Source organism: Drosophila subobscura, chromosome A (genome assembly GCF_008121235.1).
Source record: "Drosophila subobscura isolate 14011-0131.10 chromosome A, UCBerk_Dsub_1.0, whole genome shotgun sequence".
NCBI lineage: Eukaryota > Metazoa > Arthropoda > Insecta > Diptera > Drosophilidae > Drosophila > Drosophila subobscura.
In genome coordinates this window covers 1,730,745-1,745,992 of record NC_048530.1, presented here as the reverse complement: position 1 = coordinate 1,745,992, position 15,248 = coordinate 1,730,745, and the positions used below count along the sequence as shown (strand labels likewise).

The window sequence follows — 15,248 nt, the reverse complement described above, 5'->3', positions numbered from 1 at the left end:
CATTGGGACAGCGGCATTGCAACAGAAAATCCGGATGTCAGACTAAAGTTTTGTGGAGCTACATAACCGATCAGTTTCGACCCAAAAGCTTCCAGAAAACCCGGCCCAAAACGTACTGACTCTATACCTAAGCTTGCCGCTTACCAATTGGGAGAGCGATCCCTTAACGTTTTGGTTTTCCCAAAAAGAATCACTGCCGAACCTATATAAGTAGGTTGGCACTAAGTTACCTAATTACACCTGGTAGCTGAGTGCCATCAGAGAGGCTGGCCTCAGCTTTTAAATGTGTGTTATGTGACACGCGCAGTCGCATGACTGATAAGAACATCAAAGAAAGGGTGTTCTTGAAATCTTTGAAAAATAGCTTTGGATGCTTCCTTGATTGGTAAAAGCAAGTAAGAACGAGAAGGGACGTGTGAGACGCTTCTTACGCGTCACAACTTTTATACCCGGCACTCAGTACTACATCTGTACATTAGCGGTTATTTGGCTAAAGCAGAGGCGGAGGAACGGCAGGGGCAGACGCCACACACTGCGCGAATCAGAGTGTGAATGGGAGAATATGCAAAAAGCAAATATAAGCTGCGGGACGGGGAGGGTTTGGCCACTGCTAATTAATTTCTTCATTGTGGCCATAATAATGCTCCAATACTGCGAGAATTGCCTGCAATACGCTTTGAGAAGAAGTGAACGCCAAAAAATGTTGCCAGTAAATGCGGGAAGCCGTTGCCGTCGACCATTTTATATGCTCGGCAGTTGACGCCCTCTGGTTTTGCCGCGCAGTGATGCCAACTTTCAGCAGAAATAAATCTAACACTAGCTTGATGAAAAAAGGCTGAAAGTTTTCAGTAATAATAACAAAAGAACATATGTGCATATATATACATCTTTATATGAACATATATTAACATCGACCTTTAAATAGGAAAAACCCTCAGCTTTTCCATACTTTTTATATATTCGAGTTTTTATGTAGCGATACAATTCAATAAAATTTGAAGCTAAGTTTAATTTTTAAAAATGCTAAAAGTTCTTTTATCATGATAAATATTACATTTAAAACACATTTACATTTTCTTTTAAAATTGATTAGCGAGTATAAAAGCGTATACAGTGTAAACAGTATATGTACATGTACTCATCATTGCTCCCCACTGTATATGAATGTACATATGTATTGTGTACTAATACAAATTTGCATAGATTCTTTCAGCAATCGTTAACCCCACATTGGGACAGCGGCATTGCAACAGAAAAACCGGATGTCAACTAAAGTTTTGTGGAGCTACATAACCGATCAGTTTCGACCCAAAAGATTCCAGAAAATCCGGCTCAAAAGGAACTGACTCTATACCTAAGCTTGCCGCTTACCAATTGGGAGAGGGACCCCTAACGTTTTGGTTTTCCCAAAAAGAATCACTGCCGAACCTATATAAGTAGGTTGGCACTAAGTTACCTAATTACACCTGGTAGCCATCAGAGAGGCTGGCCTCAGCTATTAAATGTGTGGTATGTGACAAGCACAGTCGCATGACTGATAAGAACATCAAAGAAAGGGTGTTCTTGAAATCTTTGAAAAATAGTAAGAACGAGAAGGGGCGTGTGGTACGCTTCTTACGCGTCTCAACTTTTATACCCGGCACTCAGTACTACATCTGCAACTTAGCGGTTATTTGTCAAATTTTACATTTTTTCTTCATCTGTCATCTACATCAACAACACTTCTCACACCAACACGCTCCTTTAGCTCGCCCCCCTTCCCAAGACACACACACTGCAGACTCACGGCAGAGGCAGAGCCAGCGGCCGGCGGCCAGTGTGCGGCCACTGCGCGAAGCAGAGTGTGAATGAGAGAATGTGCAAAAAACAAATATAAGCTGCGGAACAGGGTGGGTTTGGCCACTGCTAATTAATTTCTTCATTGTGACTATAATAATGCTCCACTACTGCCCCAATTTGGTGAACTGATAGATATGGTCATTCCCTACGGAATGACGTTTTTATACCCGGTACTCGAAGAGTAAATAGGGTATATTGTATTTGTGCACAAAGTGAATTTATGTAACGTACAGAAGGAAACGTCGCCGACCCCATAAAGTATACATATATATTCTTGATCAGCATCAATAGCCGAGTCGATTGAGCCATGTCTGTCTGTCCGCCGTCCGTCACCAAATTTTGGCACCAGAATGCTGTATGCTCACACTGTTACAGGTGTATTTCAAAAATGAGCCCCGCCCCCTTCCGCCCCCGCAAGAGGCGAAAACCTCCCAAATCTACAATTTTGAAGATAGCAGAAAACTAAAAACCATTCCTTAGGGAATCACCATATCTATCAGATCACCAAATTGGGATCCGATTGGATCATTATTATAGCCACAATGAAGAAATTAATTTTCAGTGGCCAAACCCACCCCGTCCCGCAGCATTCACACTCTGCTTAAGCGCTGTTTATGGCCTCTCCCCCTGACACGTCTCTGCCTCTACCTCTGCCTCTGCCACGACTCTGTAGTGTGTGTCTATAGGGGAGGGTGGCGAGCTAAAGGAGCGTGTTGGCGTGAGCAGTGTTGTTGATGTAGATGACAGATGAAGAAAAAATTTAAAATTTGACAAATAACCGCTAAGTTGCAGATGTAGTACTGAGTGCCGGGTATAAAAGCTGAGACGCGTAAGAAGCGTCTCACACGTCCCTTCTCGTTAGTTTTCTGCTATCTTCAAAATTGTAGATTTGGGAGGTTTTCGCCTTTTTGCGAAGGCGGAAGGGGGCGTGGCTCATTTTTGAAATACACCTGTAACAGTGCGAGGATACAGCATTCTAGTGCCAAAATTTGGTGGCTCTAGCTCTTATAGTCTCTGAGAACTAGCCGACAATCAAGACGGACAGACGGACGGACGGACAGACAGACATGGCTCAATCGACTCGGCTATTGATGCTGATCAAGAATATATATGTATACTTTATGGGGTCGGCGACGTTTCCTTCTGTGCGTTACATACATACATTCACTTTGTGCACAAATAAAATATACCATATTTACTCTTCGAGTACCGGGTATAAAACTAAAATAATAAATTTTTGAATAAATTTGAAACCCTTGTCCTTGCCAAAACGTCCCATGTCATGGCATCCAAAATAAGGAAATGCCTCCATGGGGACATTTTTTTGAGTGCCAAAAAAATAGATTTCTGAAAAGACTGGCTGCAATCCTGTCAATCGGAGATTCAATTCCACGGGTTTCAACTTTAATACGTCCCCACGATACCCGGAGCCATTGGCTGCCACCTTAAGAATTTTCGATGCGCGAGTATCAGACAAAGAAGCTATTCACAAGGGCAACAGAAAGCGGCAATCTATTCTTCATATGACGTCGTTCAACTAAAAACGGCTGACGGTGGCCGAAGAGGGAAATTCCAAGGTGCTGGCGGCAATCAAACGCCGACCACTAGAAAAAGGTGTCGAAACCACCAAAGTTTGAGATGGTTCACATGACGTCCGCCCTAATCCGGCCGCGACTTCTCCTCATCGACCTGGACCCAAACCTGCATTCCAGAAAACCGAAAGAACACAACTTTTATAAGCCCGTTAGTCAATTAGTCTCCCTTAATTTTTTGGTTTTTAAATAATTTCTACCGAACCTATGTATGTCATCTACATCTACATCTGGAAGCCATCTCACGCCAACCTCAGCGATCTTTTGTGGTAGCCGGCCGCAGTCCTAGACTGATAAGCACGAAGCAGAGTGTCGAATGAAATCTTTGAAAAATATAAAAACGAAAAGGGACGTGTGAGACGCTTCTTACGCGTCTCAACTTTTATACCCGGCACTCAGTACTAAATCTGTTCATTCGCGGTTATTTGTCAAATTTTACATTTTTTCTTCATCTGTCATCTACATCAACAACACTGCTCAAGCCAACACGCTCCTTTAGCTCGCCCCCCTCCCTATACACACACACACTGCAGAGTCGCGGCAGAGGCATAGGCAGCGGCAGAGGCCAGTGTCAGGGGCAGAGGCCATAAACAGCGTGAATGCAGAATGTGAAAAACAAATGCTGCGGAACGGGGTGGGTTTGGCCACTGCAAATTAATTTTTCATTGTGGTTATAATAATGATCCAATCGTATCCCAATTTGGTGATCTGATAGATATTGTCATTCCCTACGGAATGGCGTTTTTAGTTTTCTGTTATCTTCAAAATTGTAGATTTGGGAGGTTTTCGCCCTTTGCGGAGGCGGAAGGGGCGGGCTCATTTTTGAAATACACCTTGTAACAGTGTGAGCATACAGCATTCTGGATGCAAAATTTGGTTGCTCTAGCTCTTATAGTCTCTGAGATCCAGGCTATGCGCTCATCAGGACGGACAGACGGACAGACATGGCCCAATCGACTATTGATGCTGATCAAGAATATATATACTTTATGGGGTCGGAGACGTTTCCTTCTGTGCGTTACATACAACCGTTATTCGCACAAATACAATATACCCTATTTACTCTTCGAGTACCGGGTATAAAAAGGAGAGACCTAAAAGAAATCCGAAAGGATGGAAGAACAAGCGAAACAAATGGAAAATTACTAACATATATACATATTTACATATGTATGCATATTAAATATTCACAAATAATGGCAATATCCGATCCACACGTACGCAACCCACCCCAATAAAAAGTAAATACGTCGTTTATTTCTTGCGGTTTGCGGTTTGCGATTGTGTCTTTTTTGTGTTTTCTGTATTCCCTAGAATCCTGCAGATTTCAAAATAACCTTGAAAATCAGCGGCAAACGAGAGCGATCGATAATACTTTTCGGACTCCTGGACTCGGCCAAACTGTTAAAGAAACTTTTTTACACTTTGGCTAATTATAATTCAGACGGATCTCTGGCTAATCCGGTGACACTCACTCTCTTGTCCGCCCATTAGTTAGATCCTCTAAAGATTTCGAAGCATCTGCGGGCTGGTTGCCCATTCCGTCTGAACGTTGGTGATGTCTTTCAAAATCTCGTTCCATTTTCGGAGGTTTTCGCTTTTTGAACTGTGAAGTTTGAAGGAGTTAGAGGATAAGTTTGAAATCAGTCTGGTGAGTCTCTGGTGAGTTCCACAGATTACATTTAAGGACGCAAAAAGTTTGCGAAAATCGCTAGCTTTTATGGTCTCTGATGCGGATTGAGGCAGCGATAGGAAGGATGGGAGGGACAGGATGGACGGACGGGTTCAAGGGTTACGGACACACTGTTGAGTGCTTTGGTATGCCAAAAGTAGGCACTTGAACTATTTCTGTGTTCTCGCACACTCGCGCACACATTTAGATTAGATTAGAATAAATTGCTTGGAGGCAATGGAAGAGGCGCAGACGTTTCCTTCTGAGAGGATGGATATCCACATTCTGTCCCAAGGAAGTGCGAAATGGTAAGGAAAAACGAGAAGGGACGTGTGAGACGCTTCTTACGCGTCACAACTTTTATAAAAATACTCAAAACTATCTGCATTTATCGGTTATTTGTCAAATTTTACATTTTTTATCATCTGTCATCTTTATCAAAAACACTTCTCAGCCAACACGCTTTTTTCGCCAATATCCCTATAGACAACACTACAGAGTCGTGGCAGAGGCAGAGGTAGAGGCAGAACGTGTCCCGGGGAGAGGGGATAAACAGCAGTAACAGAGTGTGAATGCTGCGGGACATGGAAGGTTTGGCCACTGAAAATTAATTTTTCATTGTGGCTATAATAATGATCCAATCGGATCCCAATTTGGTGAAAATAGATATAGTCATTCCCTACGGAAAGGCATTTTTTGGTATCTTCAAAATTGTAGATTTGGGAGGTTTTCGCCCTTTTGCGGAGGCGGAAGGGGCAATCATTTTTGAAATACATCTTAACAGTGTGAGCATACAGAAGTATGGATGCAAAATTTGGTTGCTCTAGCTCTTATAGTCTCTGAGTACTATGCGCTCATCAGGACGGACAGACGGACAGACGACTATTGATGCTGATCAAGAATATATATACTTTATGGGGTCGGAGACGTTTCCTTCTGTGCGTTACAAACAACCGTTATTCGCAAAATACAATATACCCATTTACTCTTCGAGTACCGGGATATAAAAAGGGAGACCTAAAAATCCCATGGATGGAAGAACAAGCATTAACAAATGGAAAAATTACTAACATATATACATATTTACATATGTATGCATATTAAATATTCACAAATAATGGCAATATCCGATCCACACGTACGCAACCCACCCCAATAAAAAGTAAATACGTCGTTTATTTCTTGCGGTTTGCGGTTTGCGATTGTGTCTTTTGTGTGTTTCTGTATTCTGTGTGAATCCTGCAGATTTCCAAAATAACCTTGAAAATCCAAAGAGAGAGCGATCGATAATACTTTTCGGACTCCTGGACTCGGCCAAACTGTTAAAGAAACTAGAACACTTTGAGTAATTATAATTCAGACACTGCTCTGGCTAATCTCTGACACTCACTCTCTTGTCCGCCCATTAGTTAGATCCTCTAAAGATTTCGAAGCATCTGCGGGCTGGTTGCCCATTCCGTCTGAACGTTGGTGATGTCTTTCAGTGGCTCTCGTTCCATTTTCGGAGTTTTTGCTTTTTTTGAACTGTGAAGTTTGTGGAGTTAGAGAAAGATAAGTCAGTCAGTCTGGTGAGTCTCTGGTGAGTTCCACAGATTACATTTAAGTGACGCAAGAGTTAAGTGAAACTCATTGCGAAAATCGCGGCTAGATGCGGATTGAGAGCAGCGATAGGAAGGATGGGAGGGTACGGGATGGTGAAGCGGGTTCAAGGGTTAGCTGCCACACTGTTGAGTGCTTTGGTATGCCAAAAGTAGGCACTTGAACTATTTCTGTGTTCTCGCACACTCGCGCACACATTTAGATTAGATTAGAATAAATTGCTTGGAGGCAAGTGGAAGAGGCGCAGAGAGGAGAGGCGCAGAGAGGATGGATATCCACATTCTGTCCCAAGGAAGTGCGAAATGGTAAGGAAAAACGAGAAGGGACGTGTGAGACGCTTCTTACGCGTCACAACTTTTATACCCGGCACTCAGTACTACATCTGCACTTTAGCGGTTATTTGTCAAATTTTACATTTTTTCTTCATCTGTCATCTACATCAACAACACTACTCACGCCAACACGCTCCTTTAGCTCGTCACCCTCCCCTAGAAACACACACTGCAGAGTCAGGGCAGAGGCAGCGGCAGAGGCAGCGGCAGAGGCAGAGGCAGTGACGTGTCAGTGGCCAGGCCATAAACAGCGCGAAGCAGAGTGTGAATGCTGCGGGACGGGGTGGGTTTGGCCACTGAAAATTAATTTCTCCATTGTGGCTATAATAATGATCCAATCGGATCCCAATTTGGTGATCTGTCAGATATGGTCATTCCCTACGGAATGGCGTTTTTAGTTTTGGGAGAATGATTTGTAGATTTGGGAGGTTTTCGCCCTTTTGCGGGGTCGGAAGGGGCGGGGCTCATTTTTGAAATACACTGGTTTCAGTGTGAGCATACAGCAGTCTGGTGCCAAAATTTGGTGGCTCTAGCTCTTATAGTCTCTGAGAACTAGCCGACAAACAAGACGGACAGACGGACGGACGGACAGACAGACATGGCTCAATCGACTTGGCTATTGATGCTGATCAAGAATATATATACTTTATGGGGTCGGAAACGTTTCCTTCTGTGCGTTACATACAACCGTTATCCGCAAAAATACAATATACCCTATTTACTCTTCGAGTACCGGGTATAATGATAAAATAAATAATATTTAACTACCAGCATCAAAATCAGAAAAAAAAACACAATTGATTCATCTTCCTTTTTTGCTTTTGCTTTTCCATTTCCTCTTTATTATGCTCATTTTTTGGTTTTATATTTTTGTTACGCATATTGATTATATATTCTTTCATTTATTTACTGTTGGTTTTTGGTTTCGGTTGTTTTTTTGTTTATTTTTAATTTTATTTGTTGTTGCTTTGGTTTCGTTTTGCCTTTACAAATAATCATCGCTATGATAGTTCTTATATAATTTATATTTCATATATGCATTAAATTGTTATGCCATTTCTTTGGTTTATAAATAATGTACACCACCCATAAAAAAAAAAAATTTAGTACTTATTTGCTTTAAATTTTCCATTTCTTTGTTTTCACTTTTTTGTTTTGCTGAAGCTGAATTAGGGGATATATGTATGTATGGGTTTTTTTTATGTTTTTTTGTGTTTGGATGTTGTTTTCTTTTGTTTTTGTTGGTGGGCTTGGGCGTGGCCCGTGCCAAGCAGGCGGTAATGCGGCCGAACAATTTTTTAAACAATTCTATCCGTTCAATTCACAAACATCAAGCAAGTGTCCCATTACATCTAATAATTTATAATTTATAATTAATAATAGTACTCGTGGTGACAGCTGTTCCGAGTATTTTACACATTCATTCATTCAGAAATGCAATTTGTTTTTCGTATCTGTCTGTTTCGAGTCGTGTCTTCTAATGGGTTTATGGTTATAATGCGAGATTCTAGATGTACGCTGTATTCATGCCTGGGCTTCTTGAATCCTTGAATCAATCTCCTGCTCTTCTATTCTATTCTATTCTATTCCTTCTATTTTCCTCTCGCCGTCTCTATTATCTCTCTCTATCTTTCTGCCATATATGTCTGCTATGTCTTTTGCTTTGAGTTAACTCTCCCTTTGTCTTTCCAGCTCTAACTTTCCTCGGATCTACATACTTATGTCCCTCTCTCTTTCTCTAACTCTCTGTCTGTTTCCCACTTATATATCAACTTGTTTAACTAGTAGTAGCACAATTTTTGGACGAAAATGGTTGAAATCGAAGCGTCTAAGTGAGTGAGTAAGTGTCTGTATGTGATTGTGTGTGAAGGAGACTATCCAGCTAACTAAATCGTTTAAATGTAGTTTATTTTTAGGTGGTGGAGTGTGTGATTTGCTTTAGGTGTTCGAATGTGGTTGAAGCGCTCTTCGGTTTATATGTTACATACATTATGATCTGGCTATAGGTATATGCATTCTATAACTATCAAAATTCTCCGCTATATGTTTTGAGTAGAAAAGGAAACGCATTAGTTACAATCTCCATTTCCCATCCACGACTATCTCTCATACCTCTCTCTCTCTCTCTCTCTCTTTCTCTTTCAGTTTACTAATATTTTTCTGTATACATATGAGGATGCTATATAGTGTGCGGATTATACGCATTTTATTCGATAATATATAAATATGTATGTATATATCAGAAGAGCAGCCGTGGGCTGCATTGCTGTCCTGACTAACTAGCTTGAAGGTTTTCGCTTTTTTTTTCTTGTTGCCTTGTGCTTTTCAGTGTGGTTCTTTATATAATCTGTTTGTAATTAGAAATCGGTATACATATATGGGTAGGCTCTCCATTAATGGGGATTGGGATTGGGCTATAACGGTGGCTAACTGCAGTAATCGCTGTTCTGATCATAATGGATCTCTTCTCTTCTGTTCTGGTTGAATCTATTCCATTCGATACATTCCAATCTGATCTAATCCGTTCGAATCCATTCAAATCTATTTGGATCTGCTCGAATCTTGTCTCTTATTTTCTCGCCAGCAGCGCTATTCAACTAAGCTAAGGACGTTTTCGCAAAAAGGTCATCGTGTTCATATATGTTTGTATGAATGTATGTACGAGCTGGTATTGTATTTATAATGTAGTTTTACACTGCACCGTGAATATATGTATGTACGTTTATCCACACCATCGATCGGGGCCACATTTTATTGTTGCCTATTCTTTTTCGTTTTGTGTTTTTATTATTATTACTAAGCTTTGCAAAAAGGCGTGCCATGTGTGTTGCCGTCTTTGCATTGGAACAAAATGTTTGTCGCTCTTCCCCTTTCCAATTTGTGTGTAGTAGCTGCTGCTCCCCACCCCCGATCGACATTTATTTTAGTTTACTAACCAAAAAAAAAATACCAATATATTTTGTATGTATGTATATGTGTAGATGTAGATATATGTAGGTAAGCTATATCAAATCTTCCTAAGCCTATACACGCATATATGTACATACATACACATTAATGTATGTACACTCATATAATATCTTTCATATGGTTTATAGTTAACAATATCATCCACCATCCAGTTTACCTATTTCCCAGAACTTAAATATATATGGGGTTCTCCTGGCCAGTGAGCAGGCGGAACATGGATGTGGGCATCGTCTTCATGAGTATCTGCAAATGGGAATCGAAGTCGAATTTGAATCAGTATTTCAAGAGTTTTAAATAATAAGTTCAAACTCACCTCCCCCACTGAAGTGGCGAGCAAGTTAACGATCTTCTCGTGGGGCACTGCCACCACGCTCTGGTTGTTAATCTCAATTATGCGATGGCCAACACGAACGCCGCCTCGCTCGGCTATGCCGCCCCTCAGGAGACTGCAGATCTATTAAGAGCATAAAACAAATATAGATACTGGATGTGCTGGCATTTCTTTGAGAGATGAATTCTGATCGTATACTTACCACACCATTCTGAACACTGAAACCCAGCTGATATTTGGTCTCTGGCCGCTTGATCTTCACTTCAACAACGGGGGCGCAGGGCACCACTGTGAACTTGACTACGGTCTGGTTTTTGGTGTTCTTGATGTACGTCTGGCAGGTGGAGAGTGGCAGACCGACAAGGCTCAGTCCGTTGATGGCGATCAGCTGATCACCGATATTCAATTGGCCACAGCGGGCAGCCGCACCGGAGCTCATCAGATTGGCAATGACGACGGTGGGCAGCATGGAGCCCCAACCGCTCTCGACAATGACCACACCGAGTATTTCGCCTTTGGCCTTGGGTACAACGACCTCCTTTTGCAGCTCCTTTTTGGCAAAGATCTCGAGTTCGTCGCCAAAGATCTCCTGGCTATTGAGCACCTCCTGATAGTCCATCTCCTTGACGAATCGATGGTCTTCGATGCCGTTGGCCTTGAGGAACTCCATGTAGGCCACCTGGAAGGCCTGCCCAATGGACTGGGCAATGAACTGCGCCTCGTCGCTCTCAAACACATGACAAATCATCTTGGGCGTACGATTCGGCTTGGGTGCATCGTCGATGTCCTGCGGTACAAAGCGCCGTCGAGCCATAAGAACCACCAGATCCCCAATGTCCGCTATATAGGAGATTGTGCGCAGAGCATGATCCATCATGATCTCCTTCAAGTCGGTGTTCAGCACCATTATCTTTTCCGTTGATATAAATAGATCCACTTCGGTGCTGGGCTGAACATCGCCATCGGGTGCCTAAAAGTGGTTTATCGTTCGAATTAGTTTATCATTTTTTTTTGAGTGCAACTCTTAAATGGGGATAAAGGAGGGACGGGATTCGTGTGTGGGTTTGTTTGCAGGGCTGTTAGCTGGTGGTTGGTTGGTGGCTCGTGGTGGGCAAGCTTCGCTTTCGGGAAACGAAAAATTGTACAGCTGGTTGGTGTGGGGAAAATTTCTTCAATTAAATTAAAGGCAAATCAGGCAAATCAAAGAACTTGGTTGAAAGGGGGTTGGTCAGGCTGTGGGAATAGGTGTGACGACAGTGTGACCGAGTATTAAATAGTATTCGGTCACACTGCAGAGACGTACAGCTGTTTGTGTTTGTCTTCTAGTGTTTTCAGGTACTTACCAGCGCCTATTGGTGGATTATGCGAATTGGTTTTATTTTAATTTTTTTTTTAATTTACATTTTGTTGTGTTTTTTTTTATCATTTTGTTTTTATTGGTTTGCATGGCGATACGTGGATTGGTTTAGCGTGGTGGTTGATCGTCGCGGATGCGGAGCAGTTGATGTGGAGGAGGTGGTTATGCATGAAAATATATATTTATAGATAGTAAAGAGTTAATGCGCTTCTTTTTCCCTCTCTGAATATTTCTTTTCTAGGAAATGGTTTTTGGGGCAAGGAGCATTGGTTATGGTGGGAGGTGCGGTGGAGGTTGGTGTCAAACAAAAAAAACAGAATCATTTGGATATCAAAAGTAGCTGAAAAAATTTAGCACAAAATGCGGTAGGCCATGGGGTGGGGGTGGAGAGCATCGGGCCAGAGAGTCTATCCAGTCGCTGGGCATGAATGAACGATAACTAATACAACATTTTATCGATTGATATTTCTGAATATTTGGCAATAAAAATGGAAAGAATAATTCGATAATAGACTGAAATTTGGGAAAATTATTGACATAGATACGATTCAAATAAAAGTCCTGATAATGAGTCTTAAACCCACTTTGGCCACTTTCTGGCACTGCTCTGTGGCGCCTCACATGTCGTTAAATGTATTAAACAAAAAATTAAAAAAAATGAAACACCAAATGGAGAAGAGCAATCACAATAGATTTGGAGGTGGATGGGGTGGATGGTTGTTTGGAAACTTACCTTGATACGGGAAACGGCCTCCTCGGCCTGCATCATGCGCGTCGACTTTGTGGGCTGACCCTCGCAGACCAGCTGCGTGGAGCCTAAGTACTTGGCCCTGAAGAGGACACCCTCGATAAGCACTGCGCCGCCTACAAGACGTAGAAAAATCGTTTAGCCGATTTGGGTCGAATGAACATCAGGGCATTATCAGAGTATGTTGAGTATACGTTGGTTGGTGTATGTGCTTGAGTGTATGTGTGTTTGTGTGCGTGTGTGATGTGAGTTGATCCTTACTGCTCCCTTATGTTTTTAATATCACTAGCAAGTAGTGTCAAAATTTTACATTAAGACTACTCTAAGAAGCTAATTTATTTAAACATTTTGTCAGATATCTTGTCAAAGTCATCTTTTAGCCATAGTCCAAGGAGCTGTCAGTGTTCATTTCAATCGTATACGTCTATAAGTCTGTAAGCGAATCAAATCAGATTGTCCCCTCTTGAGTGACCCCTTTGCAATTTGGTTTTGTTTCGTGTTTTCTTGTTAGTGTTGGAACTTAGTTACTATTACATAATGAAATTGTATCTTACAAAGTATTTTGTACACACACACAGACACAGTAAAATGAAGAGTTGAGTTTGGTTTTAGTTTTTTGGTAGAACGAACGACGCATGCAAAAAGTACGCAAATAAATATGCGAAAAAATATAGAGAAATTATATATAAATATAGGTATATAGATCTGTATACATATTGTATGGATTAATAAATTTATAGTTGATCAATTTAACATCACGATTTACAATGCTGAACGTTGGGCTGCGAATTTCGAATTATATTCTTTAATTCGTTGGAATATACCCCTGCAGATTAAATATCCCAATGGCTATTAAATAATATATTTATTAAAATTAGACACAATTACTGGTGCCACGAGTTACGATCTGCATTCGTTTTAGCAGAAAAAATTCATGTTGCTCCATCAACAGAGCAACAGGCTCTGTAGAGTTAACAGAGTCAGCAACCGGACAGAGGAAGAACAGAGAGATAGGTGCAAGTCTTAACGAAGGCATAACAGCAATTGTGCACTTAACAGCAATATGGTCTGTAGAGTTAACAGAGTCAATAACAGAACAGAACAAATAACAGTGGCTGGCGAACATTGCCTCAACGAACGGATAACAGCAACTGTGACATAAACATTAAAATGGTCTGTAGAGTTAATAGAGTCAATAAACGAGCGGTACAGAACAGAGAGAGATAGAGAGAGTGACTGGCAGCGGCCGTCAAAGAAAGAGAGAAGACTGTTGACCAGTAACTGTTGTTTCCCCTCATAGATTTTGGCTTGGATTGGCATCTGCATGGGTATGTAAATCAACGGCATGCTGCCGATGCTCGCTTACTTTCTTGAATTTGCTCAGCATATGACAACATCAACGAACCACATCTCAGATTACACAATGGCAGTGCGCATACATAATGGATATACGATTAAATATATATAACAGATATATATTGTAGTACGTGGTTATAGTACGTGAAATGCGTAACAGTTCAAACGATGGAACGAAGGGTAGTCCAACCCAACGCATTTACCTTCTTTGCTCTTACTCTTTTTCACTTTTTTTTCGCCACTGCCGCTGCCGCAGCCGCTGTTGCTGTTGCTGCCGGCGCCGCTGCTGTTGTTGCTGCCAGCATTGACTGCCGTGCTGACGACTGCTCCCGGATTCACGCTGCCGACACTGCCGCCGCCTGCAACTCCGGTCACTGCTGCGCCGCTAATGGTGATGCCGCCGTTGAGGCTGCAGTTCTCTGCCTCCAGCTTGATGATGCCTCCGCCTCCACCGTTGATGGAATGCTCAGAGCCACCGCCATTTCCAGGACTCTCCATGGGGGGTGCCGTCGCCACAGCTGCTCCCAAAGTGGCAGCCACCACGGCTGAGGCCACTACATCCACAGGGTCGCCACAGGTTGACTGACCGGACAGCTGTTGCGGCTGCAACTTGCTGGGCGACTTCTCGCTATGCTCCGACGAGCTGCGCGATATGCTGCGCTGGACCATGCCACCGACAAGGTCGAGCAGCTTGCCACCACTGCCCGAGTTACTCTTTGGGGGTATGGGCGGTGGCGGCAGCAACTCCGGCGTGGAGCTGAGCAGAGCATTGTACCCATTCCTCGTCTTTGTGCTGGGCATCTGCTGATTGGGTGAGATTTTGGAGAGCAGCGAGGAGCGCGGCTTGCGGTCCCAGCTCTTGTTCTCGTCATAGTAGCCCTGATCGTCCAGCCGCTGGTGTCCCAGCAGACGGTCCGTCTCCAAATCAGTGTCCACATCGTCCTCGTCCGCACTGTGGTTCTTCGAATGGTTGTCCGACCCGGACTCGAGCAGCCCCTTGCCCACGCCACCATCCAGATGCCGGGACAGCCACACGGGCGAGCTTATCACTGGTGACGGTGAACGCTGCTGCTGCTGCTGTGCCGCCATGAGGCTGCTTCTTTCTGGGATTGGGGGCGGTACGCCAGCCAACACTCCGTTACTGTTAGAGCCATTTCCATTGCCATTGCTGCTGCCATTGCTCCCCGCACTTCTGGGCTTAGTCGGGCCTGGCACTGACCCAATGATCGTGCCGTTACCACTGCCCGACGTTGTGGTGGGTGAGCTGCGCTGTAGCGTCGAGCTAATGGCAGCCGCCAGGGGCGTGTGCTTGCTGCTCGGCTGCAGCAGATCAACATCTGCGGCGCTGCTGCTATTAGGTTTGCGATGCGGCGCTGGTGCCGGCGGCGGTGGCGTCATTTGCACCGTATCCGGCCGATGGAAAACACCTGGAAAACCACAAAGAAACGTTGG

At 43.0% G+C, this 15,248-nt stretch overlaps 1 protein-coding gene across 1 annotated transcript in view; it reads right to left on the bottom strand.

Annotated features, from left to right (window-relative positions):
* Positions 1-7,990: 7,990 nt before the first annotated feature.
* The window catches only part of LOC117893052, a 90,260-nt gene continuing 83,002 nt past the window's right edge, over positions 7,991-15,248 (bottom strand). Inside the window, exons 12-17 of the mRNA XM_034799436.1 lie at positions 14,000-15,223; positions 12,426-12,556; positions 11,679-11,684; positions 10,538-11,305; positions 10,318-10,458; positions 7,991-10,247 (exon numbers count right to left, since the gene is read on the bottom strand). Coding sequence (XP_034655327.1) covers positions 10,176-10,247; positions 10,318-10,458; positions 10,538-11,305; positions 11,679-11,684; positions 12,426-12,556; positions 14,000-15,223 — 2,342 coding nt within the window. The 3' untranslated portion in view covers positions 7,991-10,175. The remainder of the gene's footprint in view (positions 10,248-10,317; positions 10,459-10,537; positions 11,306-11,678; positions 11,685-12,425; positions 12,557-13,999; positions 15,224-15,248) is intronic.